Source organism: Coregonus lavaretus, assembly GCF_964263955.1.
Source record: "Coregonus lavaretus genome assembly, chromosome: 4".
NCBI classification, from domain to species: Eukaryota; Metazoa; Chordata; class Actinopteri; order Salmoniformes; family Salmonidae; genus Coregonus; species Coregonus lavaretus.
In genome coordinates, this window is record NC_139991.1 from 39,862,416 (window position 1) to 39,880,216 (window position 17,801).

The 17,801-nt window shown below is 43.3% G+C and overlaps 1 protein-coding gene across 1 annotated transcript; it reads left to right on the plus strand.

Moving 5' to 3' along the window:
• Positions 1-5,395: 5,395 nt before the first annotated feature.
• LOC311128651 (torsin-4A-like) lies at positions 5,396-17,648 on the plus strand. The gene is made up of 3 exons (XM_084160847.1): positions 5,396-5,547; positions 15,394-15,870; positions 15,972-17,648. Exons 1-3 carry the CDS (start codon positions 5,407-5,409, stop codon positions 16,824-16,826), a joined length of 1,473 nt encoding a protein of 490 aa, XP_084016973.1. The 5' UTR covers positions 5,396-5,406; the 3' UTR covers positions 16,827-17,648.
• Positions 17,649-17,801: the final 153 nt, after the last annotated feature.

Below are 17,801 nucleotides of genomic sequence, written 5' to 3' on the forward strand. Positions count from 1 at the left end.
TTGTGGCCACCTGTCCACTAAAAGATCAGGCACACCGGTAGGAGCGAGTACTCTGGTGGGCCATACGGATAACTTTTCCTCTCCCCTTACTCGTACCCCTTTTCATGCCATCTTGCTGTGGGGGAACCAGTCGAAATCTCTCTGGGTACTCATCGACTCTGGGGCCGATGAGAGCTTTATGGACGATACCCTGGCGTCCGAGCTGGGCATCCCCACTCAGCCCCTCTCCATTCCCATGGACGTTAGAGCGCTGGACGGGCGATCTATAGGCTGGGTCACCCACCATACCACCCCCATCAACCTACGAGTATCAGGGTACCACAGCAAGACGATCCAATTTCTGCTAATTAAGTCTCCTCAGGTTCCCGTGGTATTGGGTTCTCTTGGCTCCAGCGACACAACCCCTTTATTGACTGGTCTACTGGTGCCATCATGGGCTGGAGCCCGTTCTGCCACGCTCATTGACTGAAGTCAGCACAGCCTGCCCCGGGACTTCTTCCTGGGGGCTCGGAAGTTGCCTCGGACCTCTCCGCCATTCCCGCAGAGTACCAGGACCTCCGGGAGGTGTTCAGTAAGGCCCCGGCCACTTCGCTTCCGCCGCACCGACTCTACGACTGCGGAATCGACCTTCTCCCAGGCACCACTCTGCCTCGGGGACGACTGTACTCGCTGTCGGGTCCGGAGACCAAGGCTATGGAGACCTACATTGAGGACTCCCTAGCTGCCGGGTTCATCCGTCCTTCTGCCTCCACTGCCGGCACAGGGTTCTTCTTTGTGGAGAAGAAGGACAAAACCCTGAGCCCGTGCATTGACTACCGGGGCCTCAATGACATCGCAGTGAAAAAACGCTACCCGCTACCACTCATCTCCTCGTCCTCCGAGCCCCTCCAGGGGGCCAACGTGTTCTCCAAGTTGGACCTACGGAACGCCTACCACCTACATTTTACATTTTAGTCATTTAGCAGACGCTCTTATCCAGAGCGACTTACAGTTAGTGAATACATATTTTTTTTTTTCATACTGGTCCCCCGTGGGAATCGAACCCACAACCCTGGCGTTGCAAACACTATGCTCTATCAACTGAGCTACATCCCTGCCGCCCATTCCCTCCCCTACCCTGGACAACGCTAGGCCAATTGTGCGCTGCCCATGAGTATCCCGGTCGCGGCCGGCTGCGACAGAGCCTGGATTCGAACCAGGATCTCTAGTGGCACAGCTAGCACTGTGATGCAGTGCCTTAGACCACTGCGCCACTCAGGAGACCTAGTGCGGATATGGGAGGGGACGAGTGGAAGACTGCCTTCAACGTGGCCAGCGGAGTCGCACAAACTTTCTTCCCCGGTTTATCTGCCCTTTCCCCATCTCCAAGATCATTAGCCCCTCGGCTGTTCATCTTCTGTTGCCCCGTACCCTCCGTATACATCCCACTTTTCATGTGTCTAGGATCAAACCCATGTCTCACAGCCCTTTGTCTCCTGTTTCCTGCCGTTCTGTACCTTGTCATACCACCCTGGATTATTGACCTCTGCCTTAGTATCATGTAGTAGCCTAAACCTATCGATGTTACATTGAACTGGGTGAATGTAATATGAATGACAGTCATCCAATATGCTGTAATAGAAATAAGGCCATGCTCATTAAAAAAAATTGTGTCCTCCCTCATCTTAAACGGCACTCACCGCCACTGGTGAGTGTCACACGAGTTTGTATGAGTTGCTAACATGTTGATCCAAAGTAAAGATGTTCAGTTTAATTGCACAACAAGCCTCTGTGCATTTGTAACAGTGTTGTTTTACAACTTCCTCAAAGAAGGTTCATGATAGTCAAAATTAGACTTCCTAGAAAAGGCCTCTTTTTAAATTATATTTATTTACCACCCACACATGCTGCCCAGTCACTTCTGTGTGACTTCTGTGTAAAGGGAACGTAAAGATGGTAAACTAAGCTGTAAGTCAGGTAAAGAGAGTAAACTATAAACTTTTAGTCATAGAGTCAAGCCCAGAACAATGAGATTTGCCAGTGAGAGAACAATGCTACAGCAGCTGTGGGTTGTGGCTATTTCCTTGTGATAGACACGTACAGTATATACAGTGGGGAGAACAGGTATTTGATACACTGCCGATTTTGCAGGTTTTCCTACTTACAAAGCATGTAGAGGTCTGTAATTTTTATCAAAGGTACACTTCAACTGTGAGAGACGGAATCTAAAACAAAAATCCAGAAAATCACATTGTATGATTTTTAAATAATTAATTAGCATTTTATTGCATGACATAAGTATTTGATCACCTACCAACCAGTAAAAATTCCGGCTCTCACAGACCTGTTAGTTTTTCTTTAAGAAGCCCTCCTGTTCTTCACTCATTACCTGTATTAACTGCACCTGTTTGAACTCGTTACCTGTATAAAAGACACCTGTCCACACACTCAATCAAACAGACTCCAACCTCTCCACAATGGCCAAGACCAGAGAGCTGTGTAAGGACATCAGGGATACAATTGTAGACCCGCACAAGGCTGGGATGGGCTACAGGACAATAGGCAAGCAGCTTGGTGAGAAGGTAACAACTGTTGGCGCAATTATTAGAAAATGGAAGAAGTTCAAGATGACGGTCAATCACCCTCGGTCTGGGGCTCCATGCAAGATCTCACCTCGTGGGGCATCAATGATCATGAGGAAGGTGAGGGATCAGCCCAGAACTACACGGCAGGACCTGGTCAATGACCTGAAGAGAGCTGAACCACAGTCTCAAAGAAAACCATTAGTAACACACTACGCCGTCATGGATTAAAATCCTGCAGCGCACGCAAGGTCCCCCTGCTCAAGCCAGCGCATGTCCAGTCCCGTCTGAAGTTTGCCAATGACCATCTGGATGATCCAGAGGAGGAATGGAAGAAGGTTATGTGGTCTGATGAGACAGAAATATAGCTTTTTGGTCTAAACTCCACCCGCCGTGTTTGGAGGAAGAAGAAGGATGAGTACAACCCCAAGAACACCATCCCAACCGTGAAGCATGGAGGTGGAAACATCATTCTTTGGGGATGCTTTTCTGCAAAGGGGACAGGACGACTGCACCGTATTGAGGGGAGGATGGATGGGGCCATGTATCGCAAGATCTTGGCCAACAACCTCCTTCCCTCAGTAAGAGCATTGAAGATGGGTCGTGGCTGGGTCTTCCAGCATGACAACGACCCGAAATACACAGCCAGGGCAACTAAGGAGTGGCTCCGTAAGAAGCATCTCAAGGTCCTGGAGTGGCCTAGCCAGTCTCCAGACCTGAACCCAATAGAAAATCTTTGGAGGGAGCTGAAAGTCCGTATTGCCCAGCGACAGCCCCAAAACCTGAAGGATCTGGAGAAGGTCTGTATGGAGGAGTGGGCCAAAATCCCTGCTGCAGTGTGTGCAAACCTGGTCAAGACCTACAGGAAACGTATGATCTCTGTAATTGCAAACAAAGTTTTCTGTACCAAATATTAAGTTCTGCTTTTCTGATGTATCAAATACTTATGTCATGCAATAAAATGCAAATTAATTACTTAAAAATCATACAATGTGATTTTCTGGATTTTTGTTTTAGATTCAGTCTCTCACAGTTGAAGTGTAGCTATGATAAAAATTACAGATCTCTACATGCTTTGTAAGTAGGAAAACCTGCAAAATCGGCAGTGTATCAAATACTTGTTCTCCCCAGTGTATATACAGGCTGTGGTAAACTTTCTAGGAAGATATTTCAATATCATTATAACTCACTTCCTGAATTGAAAACGAAATTGACCCGAACCTTGAAGGAGATTTACCTTCTCTCTGATCCCTAAGATAATTACTGATCGAAATTAAAGTGAAGGCAAGACAAGGTTGTAGACAACCCAACTTTGTCAGCTCAGTGTTTACTTACAAAAAAAAGATCAATATTCCTAATCTACACATAAATCTCGCTGACCCTTTTCCTGTTTCAAAACAACCACACCAAGCCTAAACTCACTAACTCATTAACACACACTCATTAAAGGCCCGGTGCAGTCAAAAATGTGATTTTCCTGTGTTTTATATATATTTCCACAATATGAGGTTGGAATAATACAGTGAAATTGTGGAAATTATGATAATGCCCTTTTAGTGTAAGAGCTGTTTGAAAAGACCGCCTGAAGTTTCAGCCTGTCTCTGTGGGATGGAGTTTTGGCCTGCCTGGTGACATCACCATTAATAGACCAATAAGAAAGTGAGTTCCAAACCTCTCTGTCAATAACAGCTGTTTTCAGTTTTCCCAGACAGTACTAGCAAAATTCATGCTTGAGAAATTGCTCTTGGTAAGAAGCTATTTTTGTTTCTTTTTGACCATTCTGATTGAAAACAATCACAGTAAAGTACTACATTGTTACCCAGAAATGATTTGATATTGAGATAAAAATGGTATTGAGAAAACATTCACACCCTCTCAGCTATTAATAACACTTTGTTTCCTGAATTGTTCTCTTTAGCAGCATCATGTTCATTTGTGACATTAACACAGAGGCATTCTGAAGGATGAGGAGAGGTACGCAATAGACATGGGGTTAAAATATATGTTGCCTGGGGCTAGTGCAAAGTTATGTCAATCACACGACAAAAAAGTCAAACTTTTGTGGAATGTAACCTATTGTATGAAAAGGATTTATAATATAATATATAATATGCCATTTAGCAGACGCTTTTATCCAAAGCGACTTACAGTCATGTGTGCATACATTTTTACGTATGGGTGGTCCCGGGGATCGAACCCACTACCCTGGCGTTACAAGCGCCATGCTCTACCAATTTAGCTACAGAGGACCTAATCATGTGATGTTTTTGTTATCGTTTATTTACACATAAATGACTTACAATAGCAGAAAATAACTCAAGGGGAGCCCATATTGTATTAAAGGTCGTCCTTGTTCACAACCATGACAACCGTTCATAAGAACATGGTCACTGACTGACTCGTGACTTAAACATGCAAAACGACACCGGACTCTCTGCTACCAACTATCTATTTCATATAATCCATTATTGTTATGATTGGTTATTATATGACAAGTTCTCTCCTTGAGCTTTTAGCTACCAATAATCACGTTTACGTAGATCTTATGTTATAAAGGCCATATTACTTTTCCCACTGCTTGGCTGTGGGTTTCCTCTTCTCATATTTGTTGTGAGGCAAATTACATAAAATATGCAAACATTTATCACATCACCCAGCAGAGGACCTCTAACAAAGTAAACGGATTAAACTAAACAAAGTTATCCATGACTGAAGGCTGGGAGTAAAGGAGAGTGAGAGAGAGTGAGAGAGAGAGAAAGAGAGAAAAAGAGGAAGGAAGAGGAGGAGTCTGCAGAGGACAGAAGCAGGAATGGGGAGGGTGAGATGGAGAGATAGGAAGGGTTGTATGGCAGTTGTAGTTGCTCTGAAACCAGCTCACTATCCAGTCCACAGAAGGAGTTTACTGTTCTCTCCCCACAAACCTCATGGAGCGAGCCTAGTTAAGAACTCAGTCTATAGGAGGCTTGCTATTACCTATAATTTCAAGGTAAGCAGACTGGTTTTCCGGAATTTCTCTTTCTGCATTCTATTCTCCTTCTCTTCCCTCTCGTCTTTCTCACCTTCCTTGCTAACACAGTTTTCTGGGTGAGGTATTTGCAGCTGTGTCTCTAGGCCTCTGGCCAGCTTTGCTCTCTCTCGCGCTCTCTCTCTCTCTCTCTCTCTCTCTTTCCTTTTCTCTCTCTCTCTCCTTTTCTCTCTCTCTCTCTCTCCTTTTCTCTCATTTTCTCTCCTTTTCTCTCCTTTTTCTAGAAAAGCTTTCACGGAAAACACAGAACCAGAACTTGAAAATCTATGTGCAGCAATGGAAACAGGTTATGTGAAGTGAGATCTAGTGTGTTTTAGATTCATACAAAAAAACAAGCCACAAACTTCTGGTTTCTGCTTTACACAAGAAAACCTATATGTTACACAAGACACAGAGGAACATTTCTGCTACACTCTAGTTCAGTGTGTGTGTGTGTGTGTGTGTGTGTGTGTGTGTGTGTGTGTGTGTGTGTGTGTGTGTGAACAAGGAAGGAAATGTAGTCAGCAGAGAGCAGCGAGGGTCTGAGAGAGGGACAGAAAGCTTCTGGAATGCAGACTCCCGGAAAGGCTCTAGAACAGGGCTCTCCAACCCTGTTCCTGGAGAGCTACCTCCTGTAGATTTTCACTCCAACCCTAATCTAGCACACCTGATTCTAATAATTAGCTGGTTGATAAACTGAATCAGGTTAGTTACAACGGTGGAGTGAAAACCTATAGGAGGGCAGCGCTCCAGGAACAGGGTTGGAGAGCCCTGCTGTAGAATGTGTGGAATGCAGCCATCACCTCTCAGGCCACTACCTGTACATGTGAAGGCAACCTGAACTCAGGGGTAGAGGTAACATGGTAAAAGTAAATCTGTCTCCCTCCATTTAGTATGATATGTTATAATATATCATACTAAACGGAGGGAGACCGATTTGCTGGTACGCAGCAAATTGGCCAGTGTTACCTAGTGTTGATTTTCACCTGTAACATTTCTAGTGTTGATTCAGGTGTCAAATTAACTCTGTAAGTGTTAAATTAACACTCATTGGTGTAAAATAACATCAGTGTTGGTGTTAATAACCAGTGTTAAACATAAACCACGCCCATCATTATCATATTTCCCAGCATGCTCTATTGCAAGTCAATTTTTGGAATAGTTTGTTTCAATATGTACGTTTTTGCATGTACATTAATTGATGAATGAATGTTATGCTACTCAAATATACATAACATAGATTTTTCTAAACATAGCTTTTTCTAAACTACTCCAATCTGTTACTTGGACTTATTGCACCCATTATTGAAAAGGCTATTTCAGTTTAGACGCTTTAGGTCAGGGATGAGCAACTGGCGGCCCGTGGATCAATTTCCCCAATGTTTTCCTGTTGAGCATTTGTGTAGCAGTTTTTCTCTTATGTCATTCACTGACAACTAACATTTTAGTCTAGTGGCCAGCTATCTAAACTTGTAGTAATTATGGTTGAATTACCAATTGCAAACATTTCTCTCAACCCTATGGCAAAATGTGTAGAATTGAAGGAAATTAGCTGTAAAATGGCTAATTATTCTCTCCGTCCCATGGCAAAATTAGTAGAATTGCATTAAATTAGTTTTAAAATTGCTAAATATTCTCTCCGCCCCATAACAAAATGTGTAGAATACATGCAGGCCTGATGTGGCCTGTAAACTAGCCTCCCGAGTGGCGCAGTGGTCTAAGGCACTGCATCGAGAGATCCTGGTTCGAATCCAGGCTCTGTTGTTGCCGGCCGCGACCGGGAGACACATGGGGCGGCGCACAATTGTCCCAGCGTCGTCCAGGGTAGGGGAGGGAATGGCCGGCAGGGATGTAGAGCATGGCGTTTTCAACGTCAGGGTTGTGGGTTCGATTCCCACGGGGGGCCAGTATGAAAAAAAGAATGTGTGCACTAACTGTAAGTCACTCTGGATAAGAGCGTCTGCTAAATGACTAAAATGTAAACCATGAGTTTCAGGCCACTGTATCATGAAATACGTGTTATATTGTGTTAAATAATTAAATGTTAATGATAACATATTTGCTACGGATCTCACTTGGTGAAAGCCACAGGACTGAAAATAGATGAATGCAACAACCATGTCCCTGTCACTAACAAATACAGTCATGGGTGGTAACTCTACAATTCACTCGAAAGGCAAGGCACTCCTAGAAACATGCAAGTAAGGTTTAATCTATGCAGTGTGTTAATTTAACACTGAAAAGTGTGGACCCGTATAAACACTGGACCAGTGTTAAGTTCGACACTCTCTCAGTGTTGATTTAACACTGGAGAATTTGCTGTGTATGTATTAATTTGTTGATGTCCATCATCCATTTTGTATGATATGTTACGAATTACAAATAAGAATGATATGTTATGAATTGCAATTTCTACATTATGTTACGAATTTTCAATACATATGATTTGTTTTACGAATTCCAATTTGTTGTTGCTAATGTTAGCTAGGTGGCTGGGTGGCTAACGCTAACGTTAGCTAGGTTGTTAACATTAGCTAGGCTAGGGATTCAGGTTAGGGTTAAGGTTAGGGTTAGCTAACATGCTAAGTAGTTGCAAAGTAGCTAAAAAGTAGTAAGTAGTTGCAAAGTTGTTAATTAGCTAAAATGCTAAAGCTGTCCATGATGAGATTCAAACACGCAACCTTTGGGTTGCTAGACGTTCGCGTTATGTTACAAGTTGCAAATTGTACAATATGTTACGAATTTGAAATACGTATGATATGTTACGAATTCCAATTAGTTGTTGCTAGCGTTAGCTAGGTGGCTAGGTGGCTAGGTGGCTAATGCTAATGTTACCGTTAAGTAGTCTTATGTAACCATACCATTCTAATTTGAGTGTCCCGGATTTACATTTACTATGTTACTTCTCGTCTATGAGACCATGCTCGTGAAGGAGGGGGTTAAGATGGGGAGATTCTCTTTTGGGTAAAAGACCGTCCTCCGTCCTCTCTCCTCCATGACCCAGAAACCAATAAGATTTCAAGTGGTCGAGGAGTGTGTCAATTCGTTAGTAGACAAACTGAATAGTGTCCTCCCCTACTTAATAGCCACCTTTCATTGAGGATACTCATGTGTATCCTACTGCTTTTTGAAATCTGCCATACCCCCTTTGAATCAACTTTTGTTTTGTCAGAGGAAAGAAACATGCACATGTTTAAAAACAATATGCTACTTATTGTTTTATCTATAAAATGTTTTGCACAACTAACTTCATTAATTTTAAGCACTTTGCACATTGATTTTGGGATCCACCCTGTAAACGTCATTTGCCTAATAATGTGCAAATGTAGAGAAGGAAGTGCATCCACGTTTACTCTCCTCACCGACTCTCCTTGATTAACTTCAAACTTTTTCAAAAGGAGGCAAGAGAGGACGGAGGAGAGAGGACGCAGGAGGGGAGCAAATCTAATTGATAAAATGCAATTGTATCACCTCACCTGGCTGCAGGCAGGGTTGGGGAGCAACTGACTACATGTACATGTAATCCGATTTTTTAAAAACTATAATCAGTTACGTTACCAGCAAAAATGTTGTCATCAGATTAGATACTTTTGAAAAACTAGATGATTACTTCTTGGATTACATTAAAACTCAGAAAGGATGTTTGCAAAAAAATACATTATGACACCTTTCTGTTTTCTCATGACATTCAATTCAGTATTGAAAAAGGGTGCAAGTTTAGTTTGTTCCAACTGAGTGAGTATGACCACAAGTCAGTGACCACTATGACACACCAAATGCGTTTGATGGATCATTTTTATTTTATTCTATATACCTCTTAAAGGGAAAGTAATCAGATTACATGACTGAGTTTGGGTAATCCAAATGTTACGTTAATGATTACAATTTTGGACAGGTAACTAGTAACTGTAACGGATTACATTTAGAAAGTAACCTACCCAACCCTGGCTCCTGGACACATTAAGGTGTAGTCTAATCCTATTGTACTTGGGCAGAGAATGGCTGACATTGACACTGAAAGTAAAGTTTCCTGGCAGCAGTGCCATTGTAAACTAGCTAGTCAGACTACCTGGACATGCTTGGTGGCAGAAAACAGTTACTTTCAACATTCACTCTCTTGTAATGGTTTTATTTATCTTTGGTCCACATCCTGTGGCGTGTTTTATGTGGGTAATTCCTCTGTTTCTGAGCTCTGCATGCCTGCACAAGGTCGGTGGGTGAGACTTGTGCCAAGATAAGTACAGTGGTGTTAGGTTTAGCTAGGTTTATGGGTTTATGGGTTCTCTTGTTTGCTTTACACTCTTTAGTTGGAGAGACCTGATACAATAGTTAGCTCTAGCTGTATGTGGCTGTGGGTAGAGAGGTTGCCCTTAAGCAATATGCACAGATCTATGATCAGCTTACCCTCCCCAAATCCTGATCTGAACCATTAGAGGTGAAAACACGAAACTGACATCCATGGCTGACTATTGTGCCCCGGTGGGTGTCGACTGATAAGGCTACCGCTTCACAGGGTTTACTAGAGGATGGCTGCTGAGGTAGGCAAAGTGTTCCACGTTGTCAAGTGGTTCACAACCAACATAGGTTACTGTTGGATTTGATGGTTGTCCTGGGGCAGGCTGGTGGAGCACCTTTGTTTTATTTATGTTCATACAAGAGTCCCAGACTCTTGTATGCTTCAGAGAACCTGTTCTGCTTTGGAGCGGGCAATAATGACCTCGTATTGGAGGTCTTTGACTGTTCCAGTTCTCACTTTGGTTTTTGCGTGGAGGCTGGAAAGATTGAAGAGGTTTCCATCTGTTCTGTATTGTACAGTGATTCCTGAGTGCTGCAAGGAAGAGGGAGAAGAGAGTTGGTGCCAGCACACGCACGCACGCACTCACACACACACACACACACACACACACACACACACACACACACACACACACACACACACACCCATGAGCAGCACACATTTTTTATAAAAAACATTTCACAAGGAATAACAGGTTCACTTGTATTCGTGTAATCTTTATCTGTCATTCAGCAGAGAAAATGCTCTGATACCTTCGTAGATTAACGTTAATGTATTGAGTCAAACAACTGAGTTAACACTATTTACAATATAAACTGCAAAGATGATAATCAATATTTCAGTTATATCACATACAGTATGAATGGGAACACAGAGTTGTCAGAGCTATTTTCTGAACATGACTCAGCCCTGTCTTTAACATTATATACACTGAGTGTACAAAATATTAGAAACACTTATTCATTAGGAACACTCAGAACAGCCTCAATTCGTCAGGGTATGGACTCTACAAGGTGTCAAAAGCATTCCACAGGGATGCTGGCCCATGTTGACTCCAATGCTTCCCACGGTTGTGTCAAGTTGGCTGGATGTCCTTCGGGTGGTGAACCATTCTTGATACACATGGGAAACTGTTGAGCGTGAAAAACCCAGCAGCATTATAGTTCTTTACACACTCAAACCGGTGCGCCTGGCACCTACTACAATACCCCGTTCAAAGGCACTTCAATCTTTTGTCTTGCTCATTCACCCTCTGAATGGCACACATACACAATCCATGTCTCAATTGTCTCAAGGCTTACAAATCCTTCTTTAACATGTCTCCTCCCCTTCATCTACACTGATTGAAGTGGATTTAACAAGTGACGTCAATAGGGGATCATAACTTTCACCTGGATTCACCTGGTCAGTCTATGTCACGGAAAGAGGAGCAGGTGTTCCTAATGTTTTGTACACTCTGTGTATCTGTTTGATATAGAGCCCCACAGTGGAGGTGTCATAATACCCATAAAACCTAGCGGTCAAACAGGGAAACATGATAATGCCCTCAAAGCCGGTGTTTAGAGGATATATTGGTGTTGTTAGGCTCGAGACAAAGTCGAGGACCTGCAGACTGTGCCAATATATCCTCCAAACGCTGGCTTAGAGGGCATTATCACTTTTATACAACAGGTTACCAACATGTTCAACTAATGGTTGACATATTTTCATTAACGTTATTTTCATGAATTTATTCATACTATTTCATCCTTCCACAAGATATAGTCCTGACACAAATCTAGGGTTGCTACCCAAGCCGACTGGTCGTTCGTTCTATCAGTTCGGTTGCCAGACACGCAACCCAGTGGTTCAGTCTTTTTACATTTTAGTCATTTAGCAGACGCTCTTATCCAGAGCGACTTACAGTTAGTGAATACATTTTTTTATTTTATACTGGCCCCCCGTGGGAATCAAACCTACAACCCTGGCATTGCAAACGCCATGCTCTATCAACTGAGCTACATCCCTGCCGGCCATTCCCTCCCCTACCCTGGACGACGCTGGGCCAATTGTGTGCCGCCCATGAGTCTCCCGGTCGCGGCCGGCTGCGACAGAGCCTGGATTCGAACCAGGATCTCTAGTGGCACAGTTAGCACTGCGATGCAGTGCCTTAGACCACTGCGCCACTCAGGAGTTCTGTATCTATGGACACAACCCAGTCATTCGTTCCATCATGTTCCATTGCCATACTGGCTGGCTATGTTCTTATCCCTTGCTTGCTAGCTAGCCAACTCATTCAAGGGGTTTTCTTTATTTTTGACTATTTTCTACATTTTAGAATAATTGTGAAGACATTAAAACTATGAAAGAACACATGGAATCATGTAGTAACCAAAAAAGTGTTAAACAAATCTAAATATATTTGAGATTTGAGATTCTTCAAAGTAGCCACCCTTTGCCTCGATGACAGCTTTGTACACTCTTGGGAATCTCTCAACCAGCTTCATGAGGTAGTCACCTGGAATGCATTTAAATTAACAGGTGTGCCTTGTTAAAAGTTAATTTGTAGAATTTCTTTCCTTCTTATTGTGTTTGAGCCAATCAGTTGTGTTGTGACAAGGTAGGGGTGGTATACAGAAGATAGCCCTATTTGGTAAAAGACCAAGTCCATATTATGGCAAGATCAGCTCAAATAAGCAAAGAGAAACAACAGTCCATCATTACATTAAGACATGAAGGTAAGTCCATCTGGAAAATGTCAATACGTTTCTTCAAGTGCAGTCACAAAAACCATCAAGCGCTATGATGAAACTAGCTCTCATGAGGACCGCCACAGGAAGACCCAGAGTTACCTCTGCTGCAGAGGATAAATTCATTAGCGTTAACTGCACCTCAGATTGCAGCCCAAATAAATGCTTCACAGAGTTCAAGTAGCAGACACATCTCAACATCAACTGTTCAGAGCCTCAGAACTCTTGCCTCAAGATATGATCAACAGCTTCACTTCTATTCCCGTAATATTTATCTGTCAATCAGCGGAAAAAAATGCTCTGATACCTTTGTAGATTAATGTTAATGTATTGATTCACACGTTACGTAAACTGAGTTCTCACAGTCTGCTACCTCTCATATCTGACCATATATCTGACAACAGGACATGGCTGAGGGTAGCACTACACACCAAGTTTGACATCAGTCAGATACGACTGTTTGCACATCAATATACGGCCTGAAAGGATTACACAATATCCACATTTACATTTTACATTTTAGTCATTTAGCAGACGCTCTTATCCAGAGCGACTTACAGTTAGTGCATACATTATTTTATCGAACCCACAACCCTGGCGTTGCAAACGCCATGCTCTACCAACTGAGCTACATCCCCTGCCGGCCATTCCCTCCCCTAATCCACGAGTTGCAATATCTCAACAAGGATATTTGTTTATATTTATAAGCCATTTAGCAGATGCTTTTATTGAAAGCGACTTACAGTCAGGCGTGCATAATTTTTTTTTTTGTGTATGGGTGGTCCCGGGGATCGAACCCACTACCGTGGCGTTATTTACACAATTACATACCCAGGTAATTTACTGAGACAGTGGATACTGACATATACAGTTGAAGTCGGAAGTTTACATACACCTTAGCCAAATACATTTAAACTCAAATTTTCACAATTCCTGACATTTAATCACCACTTTATTTTAAGAATGTGAAATGTCAGAATAATAGTAGAGAGAATGATTTATTTCAGCTTTAATTTCTTTCATCACATTCCCAGTGGGTCAGAAGTTTACATACACTCAATTAGTATTTGGTAGCATTGCCTTTAAATTGTTTTACTTGGGTCAAACATTTCAGGTAGCCTTCCACAAGCTTCCCACAATAAGTTGGGTGAATTTTGCCTCATTCCTCCTGACAGAGCTGGTATAACTGAGTCAGGTTTGTAGGCCTCCTTGCTCGCACACACTTTTTCAGTTCTGCCCACACATTTTCTATAGGATTGAGGTCAGGGCCTTGTGATGGCCACTCCAATACCTTGACTTTGTTGTCCTTAAGCCATTTTGCCACAACTTTGGAAGTATGCTTGGGGTCATTGTCCATTTGGAAGACCCATTTGCGACCAAGCTTTAACTTCCTGACTGATGTCTTGAGATGTTGCTTCAATATATCCACATAATTTTCCTTCCTCATGATGCCATCTATTTTGTGAAGTACACCAGTCCCTCCTGCAGCAAAGCAACCCCACAGCATGATGCTGCCACCCCGTGCTTCACGGTTGGGATGGTGTTCTTCGGCTTGCAAGCCATCCCCTTTTTCCTCCAAACATAACAATGGTCATTATGGGCAAAAAGTTATATTTTTATTTCATCAGACCAGAGGACATTTCTCCAAAAAGTACAATTTTTGTCCCCATGTGCAGTTGCAAACCGTAGTCTGGCTTTAATATGGCGGTTTTGGAGCAGTGGCTTCTTCCTTGCTGAGCGGCCTTTCAGGTTATGTCGATATATAGGACTCGTTTTACTGTGGATATAGATACTTTTGTACCTGTTTCCTCCAGCATCTTCACAAGGTCCTTTGCTGTTGTTCTGGGATTGATTTGCACTTTTCGCACTAATGTACATTCATCTCTAGGAGACAGAACCTTCCTGAGTGGTATGACGGCTGCGTGGTCCCATGGTATTTATACTTGCGTACTATTGTTTGTACAGATGAACGTGGTACCTTCAGGCGTTTGGAAATTGCTCCCAAGGATGAATCAGACTTGTGGAGGTCTACAATTTTTTTTCTGAGGTCTTGGCTGATTTCTTTTGATTTTCCCATGATGTCAAGCAAAGAGGCACTGTTTGATGGTAGGCCTTGAAATACATCCACAGATACAGCTCCAATTGACTCAAATTATGTAAATTAGCCTATCAGAAGCTTCTAAAGCCATTACATCATTTTCCGGAATTTTCCAAGCTGTTTAAAGGCACCGTCAATTTAGTGTATGTAAACTTCTGACCCACTGGAATTGTGATACAGTGAACTATAAGTGAAATAATCTGTCTGTAAACAATTGTTGGAAAAATTACTTGTGTCATGCACACTTGCCAAAACTATAGTTTGTTAACAAGAAATTTGTGGAGTGGTTGAAAAACTAGTTTTAATGACTCCAACCTAAGTGTATGTAAACTTCCGACTTCAACTGTATAAGCATGTGTAATATTGGATATTTTTTACCATTCTATTTGTTCAGTGACAGGCAAGTTAGTTAAGAAAGAGGAACGTTTAAGAAGGAATTCAGTTTCAGTGGCCAAGCTGTAACCCTCTGGGTTTTTCAATATAACTTTACAACTATAGTGAATCTAACACCATAACCTATACATTAGCATTCACATATAGCATATTTAATGCATCTTAACAAATAATCTACAAGTACATTCTTCAATAGTTGGCATTCCTTCTTGGTTAAGTATCTTTTCCGAAAATAGATCATAATTCACTGCGACTGTAATTGAATGATTAAAGCCCCTCTCTCTCTCTCTCTCTCTCTCTCTCTTTCTCAGATGGGCGACCAAGATGTTTATGAAAGACTGTCGGGGTCCCAGACAGACGGAGAGATGGGCGAAGAGAAAGAAGGAGAAAGCGAAGGAGAGAGTGAAACGAGGGGGTCGTGGACAGGCGCTCAGAGTTTCTGCCAGTTCTCATCCTCTCTACGTGCTGTGGTTCGCATTAGACAGAAATACCAGACCATGAAGAAACGACGGCTGGAGTTAGCCGGGCTGGGTGGAGGAGGGCCAGTGGTAAGGGCTGGTCTCCTCACTGGGGCCCCTGTTCGCACCAGCCCCAAAATCTTCACCTTTGAGGGGTTGACCCCCTCCAGCTCCACCAAGACCGCCCCCTCGCTCCTCCAAAAGAAGAAGATGAAGAGGTCGCGGCGGGTTATGTTCCCCAGTGGAGGGGGGTGCAGGGCCCCCGTCGTACAGGAACACAGCCGAGCAAAAAACTGCCTCTTCCTCCTCTGCACCATCCTCTTCCTCCAGGTAATAAGTGAATGTGTGTATGTGTGTGAGGTTCATCTTCATCTTTGTCATCCTCTTTGTCTGTGTTTATGTCTTATTCTGTACTTTCTCCCTCCCTCCAGGTGTATAATGCCATAGAAAACCTTGATGACCACGTCCTGAAGTATGACCTGGAGGGATTAGAGAAGACTCTATGTAGGGAGGTGTTTGGCCAGCAGGGGGCGATGGAGGCTCTTTTAGCCCAGCTCAGAGACTACCTCTCTACTTACGTCCACAATAAACCCCTGGTCCTCTCCTTACATGGGCCCAGCGGCGTGGGGAAGAGCCACATAGGGAGACTCCTGGCTGGGCACTTCCGCTCGGTGGTGGGGGAGCCCCTGGTTCTCCAGTACTTTGTGTTGCACCACTGCCCCCTGGAGGATGAGGCCTGGCGCTGCGCCCGAGCTCTGACGATCTTAGTGTCGGAGACAGTGCTGAGAGCAGAGGAGGAGGAGAAAATTCCGGTATTCATATTTGACGAAGCAGAGCACCTTCACCCAGAGCTGCTTGATGCGCTGAGGGATCTGGTGCAATCAAAACGCTCCAACGAATACCTGAACGCAGTCTACCTGTTCCTTAGCAACCAAGGACACAACCACATCACTATGCACCTGCTGCACAACTCATCCAGCGACTCCATGATGAGGGTGTCTGGGTACCACGGCAACCTCGTCAAGGAGCTGACTCCGTTGTTGCAGAAAACTCTGGAGAAGCTCCACCCACTGTGGGCAGATGCTGAACTCCTACCTCTGACCCTGCTGGAGAAAGGTCACGTGACGGAGTGCTTCCTGGATGAGATGACGAGGGAGGGATTCTACCCGGACCATACCAACATTGAGAGGCTGGCGGGGGAGATAGAGTACTACCCCGTGGTAGGGGGCCGGGTTTATGCCCGGACAGGCTGTAAACAGGTGGTGGCGAAGGTCAACCTGCTGTGAGAGACCTACAGAGGGATGTTGAGATTACAGAAGACAGGGACAGAGAAACACGTGTCCTGAGTAAAGATACTTCTGAACAGTGTCAGTGGCGGTTCCAAAAACTGTTTTGGCCCATAGCCTTTTGGAGCCTTTTTGTGTTTCTTGTGATCCATCAAGTAAACAAAGCCAACATTACTAGCCAGAACCCACCATTGGGGAAAAACATTGTCGTATGTCTGAGAATGAGGAGTATCTCTACGTTGAAGGCTAATCATGTCAGATAATAGTATTTTCTACGTTCTGTAACTTAGCACCATCCTGAACGAGCCCCTTGGTTACTAGATGAATAGATAATTACCATTTAGGTATGAAAAAGAACAGGCTAGGTAGGGCTAATATCATAGCCTGCACATCTGCAGAGTGGAGTCAAAATCAGGAGTTGTGGTAATGGTGAAGCACCACTGCTCATTCTCCCACAATGCTGTTATACAGTAATACACAGACCCACTCCCAATAGAGCCTTCAAACTCAACTCTGGACCTCGAAGCCAGTTCCACTGCATTTTTTCATTGTTCCCTTCTAATCAGGGACTGATTTAGAAATGAGACAACAGGTGTGTGAAATTAATTATCAGGTAAAACAGAAAACAAGCAAGCTCCAGACCTGGTAGTGTAAGAGTTGAATACCACTGCAATAGAGGAAGACGTTAGTAATTGGACCAAATGAGTCTGGCTGTGTCAATGATAACTGCAGGGCCAGGAGCAGCACAGGGAAATGTGATGCAGTATTTGAAGTATTTTGTTGACAAATATACTGTTTTGATTAAACTGTATAATGTTTTCTAAATTATTAATCTTTCTGGTTGACAGTGACCAAGGGGTTTGGGGCATAATGCTTAAGCAGCTTGTTCTGAAACCCCCAGAAATAATTTGAAATTAGAAATACATATGAAAATGATTCCAACTGAACCAAATACTGGAATTCAATGGAATAAGC

What these genes read in the sequence shown, in the direction of transcription:
- LOC311128651 (XM_084160847.1), top strand. Translation starts at nt 5,407, where the DNA reads ATGGCAGTTGTAGTTGCTCTGAAACCAGCTCACTATCCAGTCCACAGA. An exon ending in CTATTACCTATAATTTCAAG is followed by an intron (nt 5,548 to 15,393) that starts GTAAGCAGACTG and finishes TCTCTTTCTCAG; the next exon opens with ATGGGCGACCAAGATGTTTA. An exon ending in GCACCATCCTCTTCCTCCAG is followed by an intron (nt 15,871 to 15,971) that starts GTAATAAGTGAA and finishes CCCTCCCTCCAG; the next exon opens with GTGTATAATGCCATAGAAAA.